Source organism: Opisthocomus hoazin, chromosome 7 (genome assembly GCF_030867145.1).
Source record: "Opisthocomus hoazin isolate bOpiHoa1 chromosome 7, bOpiHoa1.hap1, whole genome shotgun sequence".
NCBI lineage: Eukaryota > Metazoa > Chordata > Aves > Opisthocomiformes > Opisthocomidae > Opisthocomus > Opisthocomus hoazin.
In genome coordinates, this window is record NC_134420.1 from 40,646,018 (window position 1) to 40,664,283 (window position 18,266).

Genomic DNA, 18,266 nt, shown 5'->3' on the forward strand with positions numbered 1-18,266 from the left:
CCGAACATTCTGTGATTCTGTGACTTGAGAGTATTCTTTGGAAAATGGAGTACAAAACTTCTGGGGTAAAATGTATTTTGAAGAATCTCTGGTTTTTAGCAAGAGAAATAATTTTTCCAGAAAGTTCTGAGCCAGTCTCAGCATCCTCCATTTCTGCTCTTGAATTTGCTTACTGCAGTGTTTACTCCAAGTATCATGGTCCAGCTACATTCTTTGTTAACAACTGAGATGCTTTTATCTAAATCATCTTACAACTTTGCAAAATTGCTGGTTGGAATCATCACACTTTTACGAGATACATCAGATATTCTTGTGTCCCTGCCAGCAGCAGTAGAATCCATCAGTCTTGTAAAATAATGTCTCTTGAGAAGGATTTTTTCTGTCAGTAGTGGCAAAGCAAACTGCTCCTGGGTACAGCACAGATTCAGAGTGCTTTATGTACTCCTGTTTGAGAACAATGGCGCGCTTCTTATTCAACAGCTGGAACTGCTCCTCAGAAGCAGGATTCAATACTTAGATAAACTGCTAGTTTCCAGTGTGACTTCAGCCAAGTCACTTCATCCTTCTGAACCTTAGCTTCTCATCTGTAAAGCAATACTTGATTCTTTCCTAAATCTGTACATATTGAGAAATGTGGGTCCTCTTGCTTTAACACTCAGTACAAGAGAATGCATGTAGAGACATTAACAGAAAAGCCAGCGTTTGATGGTTTTCTTTATTAAAGTTAATTCCTTAGCTAGAATGCAATTAGAATAGATGGCTTCATTGTTGCTTTTCTTATGAGACATCTGTCTCTGATTCTGAAAAATAAAAGGCAGCTGAGAAACAATCTGGAAACTCACACAATGCTTCGCAGCAGCTGGAAGATTCAGGTTGTTTTGTTTCAGATTATTGAACCTTACTCATTGCATTGGACCAGATCTGCTCATGCAGATCAGTGGGAGCAAAGTCATGTGGTGGATTATAAATAAGAAGACCGGCCTGTGTGCTATGCCAATAAAGACAAGATATGTATGAGATTTCATCTTCCTACAACTGTATGCTAGCTGAGGAAGAAAATGGGTGTTTCTTGTTACTCTGGAAAACTCTTCCTTGGCAATTTGAATCCTCTTTTATCTTCAGACAGTTGGTGTCTGCTTGTTTTGCACGTAGGTGGCTGCACACAACAATCTACACATACCGGAGAATACAGAGCAGGATAACTTGCAGATATGTAGTGGGGAAGCAAAGAATGGAATTACAAGAGAAGCAAGGTGATGAAATGGAGGATAGTGGGAAAGTGATAACAACATAAATACAAGTAAGGGAACCTGATGAAGAGGGGTCATTAGAAACAGTGAAGAAGCGAAAAGATCAATTCCTAGTATGAAACATTCTCATTAGTTCTTAGAAACTGCATTTGACGTGAATTGCCACCGGTAGTTGTGACTCAGAGACCTTACAGAAGGACTTACAGTGGAGAACTAGACTAAATTGACAGGTTACAGCAGTGTGCTAGAAACATCACCTTTGGTAGCAGATTTGCGTCTGCTTCTGGAAACTGGTCTGGTAGCATTTGTGATGCTAATTTTGAAAAGCAATACATAGGTAGGCTATGAAGTCCTGATCACTTTCTGTAGAACATGACAGCTGCAGAATCTATGGTAAAGAAACAAGAGTGCGGTGAGTTTGGAGGAGACTGGAGTCCATGCAGTGAGACATAAATCAGGGTGAAGAAGTGCCTCTGGCTGCAAATATCTGTGTCTTGCCTTCTTCCTCTCACCGTTCTCCTTTGTCATCTTTAAGTATCTAGGTATGAATCTACATAATTTATGTACTGATGAAACCTCTGCTAAGGTCCCATGTCATTTCATTACACTTCCTGGGTGACCATTCTGCAAATCTGAGCTTTTGATGGTTGCATATAAGAGGGAAATACAATTTAAATAAAAATAATCACATATTTCAGTTAACTGGGCAGAATTTAGCCTTAAGCATTGGTGGTTTTTGGAAATATTCCTAATATAAGATATTGTCAAACTGGGTTTGGTACATCTAGCTATTACCCATTGCCTTTGGAATTGCTATTTATTGCTATGGTACTAGCAGCCAGAGACTCATCAAGTATCAAATGACAATTGTGTGATATTGAGCAAACATATACAAAGGTGTTTTCATGTTCCATCTGTTCTGGTGTTTCGGTCAGGTATGTTTTCTAACTGAAAAAAAAAACAACAGTTGAAATGAGACTTAGAAATACTGTCAGAAATACGGCTCATCAGCTTTCTAATGTAGGGCAGGTATCTCTCGGAGAGACTGCACAGGACTGGCAACCGAGATACGTGCTGGCAACCGCTGAAGTGTTACGGACGTATTTCTGTCCTCTTGAACTACTACACGTCCCTCAGTGCACAAGACAGCCTGAGGAGCTGAAATTGTAGCAGGTTCCCTGGGCTGCATTTTGCTTCAGAGCAGCCTGCAGCCTTCACGGTATGAAACGCTAGAGTCCTGCCTTGTCATGCCTGCCATGCCCTGGCTGGTGAGAGAAGCACAGCACTTCTGGAAGCCAAGACATCCCTCCTGTGCAGGCACAGCGCTTTTGGGATCTCCCGGCACTCGCTGAGCCCCCTCCCCACTGCAAAGGGGGTGCAATGGGAGGGAGAGTCCCAGCCTTTCTTTGTAAGTGACATGTGGCAAGTAACGATTCCAGAGGGTCAGAGACTCGGAAGCACAAATTCCTCTCACTGTCACTCACCTCCACTTACACTGCCCGTGCCTAATTCTCTCAGCTTCATGACAAGATGTTTTAGCTGCATCTCTAACTCCCAGTGCCCACCTCATTATTCTATCCTTTCAGCGCACGCTTAAGATGTTTGAGGTTAATTATAGACGTGCAGCAGTACATGAGTGAGAGAAAGAGACGCAGAGTGATGATAACAGCCTGCAGCTATGTGAAGGGTTTGAATGCTGAGAAGATGGAGAATGTATTAGGTATGAAACATGGGCTATTATGAGGGTGAGTGAGACATAAATAAGGAAGGAAAATACCCAATGAATTCTTTGGAGAAGTTTGCCAGACAGTGTGACTATTAAATTGGGAGAGTCTCCTCTAGCAGAACAGGAGAAAGACTTCTCACTTGGGAGGTTCAAAACTTGATTGGAAGAGTGTAATAGAGCTTTTCACAGGGAACAACTTCAGGTTGGTGGTGACTGCAGAATTGTCTTTTCTGGCTTCTCTTTGTATGTCTGCATACACACAGAGACAGATTCTTAGCTACACAGCCGTGGATAACCATGCATGACTCCTTCATGACAGTGATGCATTCATGACAGTGATATTCATCATATATTATGTGTTTGGCATTCTCATCTCATCAAGACTCCTGCCCATCAGTAAGACTCTGCTGCAATGCTTCTTCTATTTCTAAAGAACATATAGCTCCAAAGAGCTGTCATGGGACAAAAGAGAACCTGTCAGAGTGGCATTTGCTTCTTATTCTTGAAAAAGAAAAATTTCTTCCAAAGATTACACTGGCCTGAGGCTTAAGAGAGGTAACATTTGGCTGTGTGCTAGTACAGATTTTATATGTCATCCTCCATTGGATTTAGAAATAGCAGATTTTAGCGTGAGAGGAGAAGTCATCTGCTCTAAGACCTCCTAGGTCAGGGTATACTGTGCATGCGATGGTTTGGTGTATTACGAAAATTTTATTGTTTTTATTGGAACACATACAGATAATAAAAGAATATTCTAAAAGACTGAAAAACAATAGAGAGAGGGCTTGATCCACATATTTTCAATTTCTGAATGCAGTGTTAGCTACTGTAAATAATCTGAAGTCTGTGGCAATAAGTGTTCTATGCCTTAACATTTTTGAAGAATCGAGGCTTTATTTTTAAGCTAAATGTTTTCTTCATTCAAAAGCTGAATAGCAGTTGTAAGAATTTCTGGGCATCATAAGATAGCAGTGTGATTTTTTTCCACGTTTTTACCATGCAGAGGCAAGAGCTCATGTTCTGATTTTGGCTGCAGTCACAACAGTGTCTTGTTAGTTGAGTAATACATCCAGTTTTGCCGGTGTGCATGTATCATATATATGTTATTTTGCTACCACATTAACATTATGTACACATCGAGGCTTCATGCTCTTATTTGTTCAGGCTATTTTAGAGTACGTGCAGGTCATGTCCACTGCGGGTCTGTCTGCTCTCCCAATACTCCGTACTGCCGGTGTTTCCTTTGTCTCTGAGGTCACACCCAATAGCTAAGTCATGAGAAACGTAGACAGCATGTGGGGACACTGCTCAGTCAGACACTAGAGTATTTTTCCTCTAGATGACATTGCATAATGCACTTCAGGAGGTTTTTGCTTCTTTGTTTGCTTGTTTGGTTTATTTGAGGCTGTAATATAACTTTATTGCAGAAAGCAGGATGGTTTTGGCCAAAGGAATAATTTTAGCTGGGTACTTTTCAAATGGTGATGAGGAATCAGATGCGATTTTGGATATATGTCCATAGTGTGGTGCCCTTTTCATTTGACCTTGGAACATATGGGACTGGGGGATTGATGAGCTCTCAAGTGCATCAGGATCCTAGATGTGAGGCCTGCTGGATTAGAAATTTAATATTTGAGGAAAAGGTAGAGAAAGCCACTATTTGGTTGTAAAGGAAACAAGAAAATACAGACTGTTTTGTATAGATTTTGCAGTGAGAGCTGGCTCTGACTCAGTTTCGGCAGAGTCTGTCTCTCTGTCTCTAGCCAAAGGGAACGAAGGATGTGACAGGGAGGGTCTGACTGGGAAGGAATTCAATGCAGCTATCAGCAGCGGGCTTCTATGTAAATACTGTAACACCTCTGAACCAAGGAACAGCTGAGATAACACTGTAAACTAATCTCTAGTGCTGGAGAAGCTGGCCAATCCTTCACATTATATGGTTTCTGTAGAAAAGATGTGCTAGGGAAATAAAAAGCTGATTTAAATTCTAGATGGCAGCTTACCATGGAGTAAAATACGCTGACTTTTTTAAATTCAAAGCAGCATACGGTAAAGTATTTTTTCTTTGAAATTATGCTCTGTGCAAGGGTGTATATGCCTATACATCCTTGCATATATATGAATTCTAATACAAATAGGCATCGCTATGACCAAAATATTTTCAACTCTCTCTGTTACCTGTGCCTAATCAGCTTAGAGAAATATTTGCTCACTTGGGGTCCTTATCCTGCCAGTATGGATTTTGGTTGATTTTTCATCAATCCCAGGAAAACTAAGAGCCAAAGTTTGTCCAGAGCAAAGGCACTGAAGCACAGTCTTTCCCTGCTTTGGCCTTTTGAGGTCACTGTATTTCACAGTCCTACACCTTCCTTTCTTAGGCAGCTAAGGAGAAAAAAAAAAAAAAAGCATAGGTATATATACACACATACATACATGCATGTATTTTATATAGATGCATATTTATTTGTATGTACACATATATGAGATATACATATACACGTCTTTATACACAAATAGTGTCTCACCTGAAAGAGTTTGTCTCTCCTCAAGGCATTTAAAGAAAAGCAGGAGTTATCAATGGCCAAGAAGTTTGTTGCTACATCTGCTTCAGAGTTGTGCTCATAATTGGGCACAACCCCAAGATAAACTGGGGTCGAGGTGGAGCTAACCACCTCATTAATTGTGCTAGAAAGGAGGAAACTGATCTCACTATCTCTAATTTCAGAAGAAATTAAAGCCTAAGAGTCTCGGATGCCCCCTTTGGATGTAGTTCAGAAATGAGGAGTCAGCGATTCCCCATTCTCGCGCTCTTTGTCAGAGCCAAACCACAGTGCAAAGACAGCTCTTAGACCAACACCCCCCTAAGTCCCCAAGCCACAGGCTGGGCTGCATTCACAAGCTCTTTCCCTCCACCTCACCTAAGATGTATGTAACCATGTGACGACTGTCAGCCCTTGTATGGCATCTTATAAACCAGACCCGCGTTTAAGCAGTTGATCCCATTTACTGAGGGTTCCACTCTTGACCTTTACATCCCACCCTTCCCTTCAGTCCCAAACCTCAATCCTTTTTTTCCGCTGTCATGTCCCACGCAGGTGGAGGTTCGGCAGTTGAGCTGAGCTCCCAAAGGATGCTGTACTTTGTGTTATCACGCAGTTCCCTTGGGACACACGCTGACAAACTCTGCCTTCACACAGCAGGCCAACCCCACTCAAGGGATGCCTCTCCAGTCATTCTGTTTTTAACTGGGAAAAAAAAGAAATCCTGAAGATACATGGATTTTCTAGGTTCCATCTCTGGGGCAAATTGTCAATGTGGATGTTTCAACAACTGAGCAGGAAAACAACTGTCATGTTACGTTAATACCGTGGCTGGTTTTTGTCCAAGCTATTCCCATCTCTCAGCCTCCGCCCTACATGCATCCCGACGCGTTACTGACCCGATGCACATTAAAAGAGTGAAAACGGGGAGTTTGAGCATGTGCCTGTTGAAGTGAACGAGCGGGTCCCCTTTCAGGCTATCGATGTCAGCCCAAAGCGGGGAGAAGCACCATTTTTGCCACATGGGCTCACCAGAGTGTAAAAGCGACCGAGCGTGCGCCGCTCCTTCCCGCGGCAGCGCGGGCGGCAGGTGCTCGGCTGCCGGCGCCCGGGTAACCCCGGGGGCCGTGGGTGAATCGGGGGCTCGACGGGAATTTTTTATTTCCGCTGGAAAAACGAAAAACCGCGGGAGAAAACGCCCGCGCAGGTGCCCCCGGGCCCTCCGCCGAGCCCCAGCATCCCGAGGTCCGGGACCACCCGGGCCGGGACCCGGCGGGCGTCGACGCCTCGGGGCGGGCGCCGGGGAGCCGCCTTCCCCCAGCTCCCGGGGAGCGCCGGCCCCGAGGGGCTGCGGGGGGCTCCCTATTTGGCCATGCGGCGGGCCGGGGGCGCGCTGCCCCGCGCCTGCCTTACATGGGCCGGGCGGCCGGGCTGCGGCGGGGCTGGCCGGGCTCCATTCATGGCTGCGCGGCCGCTCAATGGCGCGGAGCCGACCAAATAAGGAGAAAGGTGGCTGCCCCGGCCCGCGGCGGCCCCGGCCGGCGCTGCCCCTCGGCGGGGTATAAATTGGGGCGTCTCCGTCGACCCGGCACCCAGGCTCTCCTCCGCAGCCCCCCTCCGCCGCCGGTGCTGGTCTGGTGAGTAGCGCGGAGGCGCGCGCAGCTCCCCCGGGCGGGCAGGGAGGGCCGGGCCGGGCGGTGGGTGCCGGTGGGTACCGGTGGTGCCGGTGCAGCCGCCGCCGTGCCTGCTCCCCTCCCGCCGCAGCGTTCCCCCGCCGGCGGCACGGCCGCCGCCCCCCGCGCAGCGCCAGCCCCCGCCGCAGCGCTCCGGGCAGCGCCGGTCTCTCTCCGATTTCGAACGCGTTCCCTCCCGCTCCCATCTGCGGCCCGAGGGTGCCACTCGAAGATGCCCGCATGGGCATCCCGCAAGCCTTTGGCGGGCCCGACTGAAAGCCCTGCCCGCCGGCGTGACCGAGCCACCGCGCACCCTCCCGGGACGAGTCAAATCTCCCGGCGCCGGCCGTGCCCTCGGGGAGGGCGGGCGGCCGGGAGGGGCCGCGCCGCGCCGTCGCCGGGGGTCTGGACGCGCCGCCGCGCTGTGTTTCAGGTCCGTGCCTCCCGCCGAAGATGTGTGACGACGAGGAGACCACCGCACTCGTATGCGACAACGGCTCGGGGCTGGTCAAGGCGGGCTTTGCCGGCGACGATGCCCCCAGGGCCGTTTTCCCGTCCATCGTCGGCCGCCCTAGGCATCAGGTAAGCACGGGGGGGGCAGGGGGCAGGACAGAGCCTTCCCACTGTCTCCAGAAATCGCCTCCACTCACCCCTTCCCTCCTTAGTTCTTCTGTCCTGCCCCAAATACCCTGCCTGTCCCTCTCCTCGCTGCTTGCGGCGGTACCAGCAACGCCTTTCCAGTTCTTCCCAGCGCTTCCCTCAGCTCCCCTGTCTGGCTGTCCCTTGTCTCCTTGCTATCACTCCCTTTCCCCCAGCTATTTCTAACTCACCAGCTTTTGCCTTGACTCTCTCCCTGCTCCCTCTCCTCATGAGCCCAAACGCAGCTTCCTGCAGAGCTGCTGCCCACTCCATCCCCTAGGCCAGACTGGTGCTGGGACTGGTTCAAAGGCCGCTCCATTGGCTGAATTTGCGCACGATGCAGCTTGTTTAAGGCCCTTCCCACCCATCCTGTCCCGGGTTTCATGTACAAAACACCTTGTTTCAATCGCCTCTGCTTCTTTCATCTGTCTCTGATCTTACCTTCTGGCCGCTCTCAGCCTTATTTTATCTGTTCCCAGGTCATTCTCCTCTTTTGTCACAGTTAAATCAGCACACAGAAAATACAGTGCTTTTTGTCCTACAGTTTCCTTGGTAAAAAGTTTGTGAGGCTCTTTTTTTTTAAAAGAAACCACCTCTAAAGTGTTTGCAATTTCTGTGTTGTCATTGTGAATACATTACTGCTGAGGCTCCATAGCAGTAGTAATGTTGGCAGTATCTTCCTTCAGTGGAAGGCTTATTTCCCTCTGTGTCTCCTTGTTTGTAAACTCTCTTTGCATGTCTCTCTGTATCTTTTCCTGCTCCTGATATTGTGCAGTTTGCTTTCAGTTAAACTTTTGGACCAGAGAAAAGTAATTGAAAATAAAAGATGTGTTAAAAAAGGGGGAAAAAATCCTCTCATCTGATTAAAGGAAAAATTATTTTATGAGAAAAGTCCAAGTTCTGTTGGCTTATTGTTTCAATGATGTGGATTTCTTTTCCTAAACAAACTTTTAGTGGAGTGACCTTTCTTGAAAATAGTTGTCTGTGGTGTATTTGTTGGGGTTCTGTGACGGTGTCTTCCTCAAATAATGCTTTTCTGTGTTTTCTTCTCTTAGGGTGTTATGGTTGGCATGGGTCAAAAAGATTCCTATGTGGGTGATGAAGCTCAGAGCAAAAGAGGTATCCTTACTTTGAAATACCCCATTGAACATGGCATCATCACCAACTGGGATGATATGGAAAAGATCTGGCACCACACGTTCTACAATGAACTCCGTGTGGCCCCTGAGGAACACCCTACCTTGCTCACAGAAGCCCCCTTGAACCCTAAAGCTAACCGTGAAAAGATGACCCAGATAATGTTTGAGACCTTCAACGTACCTGCTATGTATGTGGCGATCCAGGCTGTCCTGTCCCTGTATGCCTCTGGCCGTACAACAGGTAAAATAAAAAAATAAACACTGTTCATCAGGAACCTTCCTTCCTTCTCACCCTGAATAGAAAAGAAACTCCATAACACATTCAAATTTACAGAAAACTAGATATTTTCAGTTTATAGCGATTGATGACCACAGTAGTGGGAAAGCCGGTATGTAACAGCCTGTGGAAACAAAAGTGTTGGGCTCGTCTGCATTGCTCTCAGAGGGGCACTGTGGAACTGACTCTCCTGCCTCTTGTCGCTTGTCGTAAAGCAAAGGAGGAGGCATTCCTCCGAAGATACTGCAATTACACAAGTATTACACCAGTTCAAGGGTTTAAACTGGGCCCCAAAGACGCCCGTTACTGGATCAGGACAATCACTCTTGCAAATAAACTTACTGCTCGGTGTAACAGCGGTGGAAGGCTGTTCATACGGATTAGCTTAAAATATGTAAGGGACTACAGTTTTATGGGAAAGTTCACACCAAGCGGGAATGTCTAGGCAAGGAAAGGCAGAAGGAGTGGGCAAGATCTTTATGGCTAAAATAGAATGGTGCTACTTCATACTGCCTGAAAGATCCTATATTTTGTGGTGCTTGTTGCTGCTTACTGTGCCTAAAGGCTCTAAGTGTTTGCTCGGTGATTCGACTGCTCTCTGACATTTCTCTCCCAGGTATTGTTCTCGACTCTGGCGACGGCGTCACCCACAATGTACCTATTTATGAAGGTTATGCTTTGCCGCATGCTATCATGCGTCTGGATCTGGCTGGCCGGGATCTGACTGACTACCTCATGAAGATCCTCACGGAGCGTGGCTATTCCTTTGTGACAACAGGTCAGTCCTTCAGCCTTGCCCTCCTGTGAAAATCCTCATGTCTCTCTTGGCCCATCTTCTTCCTTTAGCATTTTGCTTATGCAGACCTTGATTTGATTCCCATCTATCTGCAGCTGAACGTGAGATTGTTCGTGATATCAAAGAGAAATTGTGCTATGTTGCACTGGACTTTGAGAATGAAATGGCCACTGCTGCCTCTTCCTCCTCTCTGGAAAAGAGCTATGAATTGCCTGATGGTCAAGTGATCACAATTGGTAATGAACGTTTCCGCTGCCCTGAAACCTTATTCCAGCCATCCTTTATTGGTAAGTGTTCCCAGGAAATTCTCCTTTCTGTAGGAGGTATGAGTGAATCGTGAGATCTAGAAGGTGTCCCGCTCCCCTTCCTGCTTATCTAAATCTGGCAGGGAATCAACCATAACTAACGAGTTAGATCATTGGTCCCTGTAACTGTGCTTAATGTGAGCTGGACCAGTGATTTGCTGAGCTCTGGGTTCTTCTTGCAAGTTTTAGATCAGGTTTTAGGGTCACAATATTTTAGGGAAAAAATGTAACGTTAGAATATCATCACGTCACTGATGGCAAGAGTAGCTTTCCGTGCTGTATTTGTAAGGCTTACACTTAAAACAGTATCTGACTCCACGGAGAAGTGTCTGGGAAGGAGAAAAATGGGATGAAGCTGTGTGTATATTTATATGCACCGTAATTAAACATTACCACGGTCAAGAAGGTAAGCTTTGCTGTTTGTGAGTGCAGCTGACGCATATAGCAAATGCTTATACTCTAAGTTCGGAGCAATAAATGCAGTTGTTCATCAGCTGACACCTTTCTGTGGATCTAGTGTCAGCCCTTTCAGGAAGCACCTGTTCAAATTAATAAATTGGAATGCAGCCTACAAACACTTGCTTCTGGTTTCTTTCTCCTTACCACCAAGCACTAGTATCTTGGTCCATGTCTTGATTACATCTTGCCTTGATGTTTGTAAGTGTTACAGACTGTTTTGAGTGGGCTGAAAAAGAAATGAAGTTACTGTCGTCTTCTTTAGTTCTGCTTCAGCTGCTTTCATTGTCTTTATTGCTGTCTTTTCTGTATTCAGCTAATGCTTTTTGTGAGTCACGGACATAACCTGATACTCATGTTTTCTATTCTATATAACTTTCTCCCATTGCCATATACTAAATGAGTTTATCTTGTGTGTCTGCCTCTTCTCCTACTGTGTAGTTTATCCTTCCTTTGCACATGCATTATGATTCTTACCCTTTCTAACAAATAATTTTAGTTTTCTTAGCTAGTTCTGTAATTCTATTTTTTGTACATAGCATTTAGTAATTGGTAAGTAATTTTACAAAAAAAAGTGTCATAGCAGTTCGTATTAATGATGAGGAGAAATGCTGAGAGTTGTCTTCACAAAGACACTTTGTATAATTTACTGATCTGCTGTCTTCTTTCTCCTCAAGGTATGGAATCTGCTGGTATTCACGAAACTACCTACAACAGTATCATGAAGTGTGATATTGATATTCGTAAAGACCTGTATGCCAACAATGTCCTCTCAGGTGGAACAACGATGTACCCTGGCATTGCTGATCGCATGCAGAAGGAAATCACTGCACTTGCTCCTAGCACTATGAAGATCAAGGTGAGGAATTTGTACTATAAAATGTGAGGAAGGATGGGGAAAATGTCCACATCATTAAACTGAGATATAGGAGCAACTCAAAAGTGAGATCAAACAGTTGATGGAGAAATGAGAAGAAATTCCATTTAATCAGTGTAATTATATTGATTGGAAACGAGTGTTAGAAAAGAGGAAAATATGGTTATAGATTTTATTAAGGAATATTACATGTATTGTACCAGCTGCTGAAGATCAATACTTTTGTTATAGAAAAGTCCTTTCTTTGCTTAAGGAAATATCTAGTTGTTTGTTATGTTGGCAATGAGGGTTGGTTGTTCAGAAATGTAACTGTTAAATGAGGATTTTGTTGCTTTTCTTTATCCTAGATCATTGCCCCACCTGAGCGCAAGTACTCTGTCTGGATCGGTGGCTCCATTCTAGCATCTCTGTCCACCTTCCAGCAAATGTGGATCAGTAAACAGGAGTATGACGAAGCAGGTCCATCCATTGTCCACCGCAAGTGCTTCTAAGTACTTTTCCCTCAATTTACTTCCCACTCAGGATGACGACAATATGCTTCTTGGAGTCTTCTGGCAACCCTTCCTGAACTCTTCAATCATTGTACAGTTTGTTTACACACCCCGTGCAATTTATTTGTGCTTCTAATATTTATTGCTTTATAAATAAACAAGATCTGGGACTTGCAACCTACAAATGATTGTCTTTTTTTTAATTATAAGTATTCTTTAGTTAAAAAAATAAGATTAAACACCCTGGGATATGGAAACTCCCATCAAACCTGTCAATGCCTTCACTGCATGCTTGTCCTGCTAACTGATGTAGGCGTATCAGGTCATGGGTTTCTATTAGTAAGAATTTATACTTTATAGTTTTCATTGTGGAACTTCAAACAAAAGAAGCATCATATATCAAGACTTACAAAGAAATAGCCTTGAGGGCAGACCCAGTAAGTGGAACAAATGGAAAGGAACCTCTCATAGTCAGTCAGTGGGTTTAGAAACATTCCTTCTGTTGCATTTATTATAACCCAAGTATTTTAATACTAATTTACTGAAAGCCAAAGTTTCTGTAAAAGAATTATGTTAATACATTTAGAATGTGATTTAGAACTAATTAGCTCAATCCTAGAGTCATACAATTGTTTTCTGTGGGCTATAAACATTTATGACAAAACATTAATTCAGACTGACAATTTACTCATCTCCCTTTATCTCTTCAAAGCCAGAGATAAAGCAGTGAAGACTTTACTGTACTAATGCACAAGAATCAAACTTTCACTGTATAAAATAAACATCCAATCGTTATAATCATGATTATTTTCACATCGTCATTCATATGTCTTAGGAAATTTTTAATCCTTAGTCTTTGCTATTCTTTGTTACTCTTTGACCCAGATACTACAATCATAAATTGCATACTTTCCATTGGTTTTTGTGCTCCTCACGATAACTTTTTATAACTCTGCTTTGTTTTTTTTTTTTACAAAAGTAATATCTAGAAGGTGAAGTACAGAATGATCTGGGAGATTTTCATCGAAACAATGGAACCAGTCAGTATCATAGTTTTAACGACATACAGACTGGAGTTTGCCTAAACTTGATTCAGGAAATCAGTTAAAACGTTTACCAAAGCTGTGCATGTAGTTAGTTAGGCATGTGCTCGGCTGAGAGCCATTACAGGTGTTTGAAAAGATTAGATTTCATGCTAAAATTATACTCAAACACTAATTTAAAAAAAAATTTAAAAGTGATAGCCAGTTTATACAGTTGCGGGGAAATTTTTTCCGTTCTCCCCACCTCTTCTTTTCTGGAAAGGCATTAAAACTGGCCATTAGATATGATCTGCCGTTAAGAAGAACTGATTTTACTGGTTGAATGTATAAAGATGTATTTAGTATCTGTCTTGAATTTACTTACCATCTGAAGATATTTTCCAGAGGTGCCATTGTCATTGGCTACTACTGGCTTGCAAGCGAACTATTAAAATATTTCTAGACATTTTTGCTTTCAGGCAGAGAAGGTGGAGTTGTTAAATATATAAAAAAATTAAATGTACATATGAAATTTTAAAACTTCTTTACAGATTAAACATGAATTTACACATTTTAAACAAACATAATAATGAAATTTTAACATAAATATGAAAATTTAAGCATAAATATGACATACTTATCCTCATATTGCACACAGTATCATTGAAATTCTGCTGTAGATAGGCCTTCTCACAGTATCATACAAATTAATTAACCTGTGAATCTGTTAAGGCAGAGTCAACAGCTTCCACTGTTTTCAAGGTTTCCAGAGTAAGGAATCACTCTGAAGTTCACACCATGGGGAAATTTTGTATGTTTGGAAAACATGGGAACATTTCCAGATTTCTGACCAACACAAATTCAATTATTCAAACTTCAATGGCATTTGCCTATCAAGTTTGCATACTGTTGTTCAGAACCACTGCACTTCTCTTGCTTGGTCTTGCTTGCTTATTTGAAAGATTCGGCTGGACAGAAAGGTCGTCTCAGGTATTAGTGTAAATTAATAGGGTGATACTGGACATAAATTGCAACTAATTGGAGCTTAAAATGTTAAGCAAGCATGCAAAGGGACATGCTAAGTCCGGCCCAGTGGATGCCTGCCTGACTGGCTCTGACTGACGGGTCAGGAATGGCAGGCATACAGCTGGCACCACGGTCGCGGCTGTGGTCAGGATTTCGCCCCTGAGCGTGTGGGCATGAGGAGGGAACCGAAGGAAGCCTCTGACTGCGTGACTGATGGAAAAATTAGTTCCGCAGACATTCTGGGGTTTGTAAATCACAGTTTATGGAAATGGAGATGAGCAGCAAGGATTGTGCAAAATAGTGATATGCTTGCATATATGTAGAATATGACTAAAAACTATCAATGCCTTGCCGCTTTTCTCTTCTTCTAGTGCGTTTCCAGATGTATTCAGTTTTAATACAATAATCCCATCTTTTGCCATTTAAAAATGTGTATTCATACTCAGTGCAGTGCAAATTTTAATAATTCAGTGGGATGGGAATTATGATAACTATTTACGGAAGCAAGGCTAGATCTTTTAAATATGGATAATGCACCTGATCAATTTGATTGAGAGGAATTTGAATATTAAGTCACATAAGCTAGGATTCAAAACACCGATAAGAGATGCCACTGTGAAAGTTTTTCCTCTGTTTACATTTTATAATAAGTCTTAATTACAGTGGTATACATTTCATAGGGCAAATGAAGATTGTGGAAAGGGATGCAGAAATTAACTGGAGAGCACCTGTACAACAACCAGTAAACTTCTTGTGGATACTTGCTTGAAAAAGGCAAATTAAAAACCGGCTATATCCAAACCTTGCTGTGATCGTCTATGGGGGGTCAACCTACAATCTTCACCTCTGAAACACTTTGGCTGATGAAGGCCTTGATATAAAATGATAGGCTTTTACTCTCTGTGTTGGCCATCCCCAGGCGCAGAGATAGATGTGGGCATGTGTCACTGAACCTAGTGCCTGAAGGTTCTTCCCTCCCCTCTTCTCCAGCTGCGATTGTTGCCCCCCTGCTCCAGGCTGTGGTCCCCGCAGGGTAGGAGTGGGAATTACTCACAGTCTTATCTCAGGCCTAACTTCTGGCTGGTTGTGCTACAGAAACTGATTGGAAAAGCAGTATCTTCTCCTACTACGTACCCTACTGCAGTTCAGTAACCCTCCGTAAAGAGAATTTTATAAACTGAAGGAAAAAATTTTCTGGAAGTTGACCACCAAGAGCCTGCGGAGGCATTTGCAGGGTTTTGAGACTAAAGCATCGCAGCTAGCCTTTGTTCCTCTTGATGATATTGTCTTTTGCAGGAAGGGAGAAACTTAATGTTTAGCCAAACTGACACATTCAATGCGTGCATTTTGACAAGCAGTGTGGATACATGGCAAAACCTCTGCCTGCCACACTGAAGCGTGTCCTGTTATTGGACTCTGCAGCTCCTTGTGACTTTGTATGTAAAATGGTGAGGAAGTCGTGCTGTGGAAGTCGTGCTGTGGAAGTCAGTTTGATGTGATTTTCAAACTGGGTAAGGGGGCTTTATTGAGTAATAAGGGCTAAAAAGTATTAAGAAATACTAATATAGGTCAGTAAGAGCTGGGACAAAAACTTAAAGACTTTTCTGGCAGCCAGAACACCACAGCCCAGTATTTCCTCTTTTGACTGAAGGATACTGGGGTTTGGACACTGCTGTCTGACCCACAGATCTTACAGAAAACTTTCCTCGAAGACTGAGGAGCATCTTGGCACTGAAGGAGTATTGAGGGATAGGATTATGATCAGAACAAAAATCTTGTAACTCTCTATGAAATATGTGTTAAGAATCCGAAAATCCTATGATTCTTCACAAAGAAATATTGTTTTTGACAGGAAATAAGGAGATATTTCAGAAGTCACTTGTTAGTGCTTCAAGGCTCTTTAAAAAATAACTGGTAGGAAAGCCATTATAAATTTGATGGAGTTGTCTACTTTGCACTAATCTTCTCTAAAAAGGCTGTTTTAGCTAAAGCTTTAAAAAAGTCCGCCCGAGGCAATGCACTATTACAAAAATTTTTAGCTTGAATAATTAAATTCTGTACAGTGATAATTTTTTTAATGTAGAATAAGAGGGTTTTATGCTTAAAAACATTAGGTGACTCTAAGTATATGTGACAGTCAGAGTAATCTACAATAATAACACAATACTACAAAAAAAAACAGAGAAAAACCTCTTCTCTGCTGGTTGGATAAACTGAATATGAGGCCCAGGCAGAGGAGGTTGTTTTCTTCCAGTAACAGCTGAACTCAGTCTCACCCTGAAGCATTCGGTGATAGAAGCCTCTGTCATTATCAAGACACAAGAAAAAGAAAAAAAATCTCAAAAATTAAGTGATTAGTAAATCTCACTCATTACACCCAAGAAAGAAGCAATTCAGGCAGTTAATGTGGCACCTTTGCTTTTTTGTCCTGAGGATGACTAGAATTGCTGAAACTGGCAAACTCAGCACTCAGAAATGTTAATTATCGGACAAATTTTATTATGCTGATAGATAATTGAAGGATGGATTTATTTTGTGATGAAGCTGTCCTGTGTGAATAAAGTTGGAGGAAATGGATTTAGTGGGCATTAGCAAAAGTTAATATACCTGATGGCAATCTTGTTTTTCATCATAAAGAAATAATTCACATAATACAGTATAACTGAGGTCTACCAAATATAGGGTAGTATGCTCTCTCAGAGGAGATGAATTATATTTTAGAAATATATTTTAACTGGGTGATATATATATGCAGAGAAAAAAGTGGACGTGGAAGTGCGTGAAGGTTTACTGACATAGATTTACATAACATCTAAACAGTATAGTAAGTCTGGGAAGGTACCCAATAAATTGCAGGTAGTAAGGCAGTAAGAAGGATCTTATAGAAGAGTTGTGAGTCTCTAAACCCCTCAGGCTGAGATCACCAGAAAGGGTATGGTCAATGATAATGAGGACTACCGAGCATTCTTTCCAAATGGTGCCAAATGCCTTATGAACTACTTCGTGGCTTCTGGACATGCTTTTGCAAAAAGACGATGCTCAAAGGGAAATTGAGGAGCTCCTGGGTGTTAGAGAGGGCCTACACCTCCAGTTCTTCTAGAGAGAGTGGAAATAGGTGGTTGTAGCAGCACAGCAACTCTTGCCACATGTTTCTCCTCTCCCACCGGCTCTCCGTAGCTGGCTGGGTCTGCCTCAGCTGAGAAGGGAAAGAAAGAAGGTGAAAAATCTAGTCCATTTCCTTCTGGTGAGAAAAGGGTCTGGGAGGCACATATTGCTGGGCCAGTCAGGGTGGAGAGATCTTCCGCACCATCCAGAAGCACAGGGATTTTACAGTAGCAGCTACCAAGGAAAAAAAGATAAGTTTAGGTAATTTAAGCCATATCCTCATGATTGTGTAACAGATGAGTTTTGACACTGAATTTCATACTAATTCTTTATTTTTTGTTTTGATTACATAAATTATAAGCTGTCTCTATTTTATATAAAAAAAGATCAAACCCAAATGCAAACAGAATAAGAAATGTTAATCTTAAGCAAGAAAATTGTCCACCTTGGGTCTTTTTTTTAACTAAGTATTTTTGGTTACTAAAAATGTTTTGAAGTTAACTGTTTGTGTGCGTGTGTGTGTAAAATGCTCTGATTCTCTGATAAGTCAGAAGGGAGAAGAATTCTTGCAGAAACAGAAGTCTCAGCGTATTTTAAAGACAAACCACTGAAGAAGCTGTAAGGAAAAAGCAATTTACGTTTTTAGCATGAGTTATGTCTTGAATTCAACACCTAAACTGGGAGGTCCTTCCTTGTCCTTACGTACTGTTTCGTTCATAATTAAAACACTCAACTCACAGCAGATAGCCTGTTCGTATATGTAGAAATGTGATCTGTGAAAAATAAAATCTGTGGTTTTATTCTTACAAAAGTTTAATGATTTTTTTGATCCATATTTAAAAAGCCATATATGTATTTGCAGGAATGAATATACAGTAGCTGTTCAATATATATTATGGCTTACTAAATGTCACAATCCATTGCGAGATACTACAAAATGCCCA

At 42.8% G+C, this 18,266-nt stretch overlaps 1 protein-coding gene across 1 annotated transcript; it reads left to right on the plus strand.

Annotated features, from left to right (window-relative positions):
• Positions 1 to 7,073: 7,073 nt before the first annotated feature.
• On the plus strand, positions 7,074 to 12,339 carry ACTC1 (actin alpha cardiac muscle 1). The gene is made up of 7 exons (XM_075425444.1): positions 7,074 to 7,153; positions 7,623 to 7,771; positions 8,884 to 9,208; positions 9,861 to 10,022; positions 10,136 to 10,327; positions 11,479 to 11,660; positions 12,026 to 12,339. Exons 2-7 carry the CDS (start codon positions 7,643 to 7,645, stop codon positions 12,167 to 12,169), a joined length of 1,134 nt encoding a protein of 377 aa, XP_075281559.1. The 5' UTR covers positions 7,074 to 7,153; positions 7,623 to 7,642; the 3' UTR covers positions 12,170 to 12,339.
• Positions 12,340 to 18,266: the final 5,927 nt, after the last annotated feature.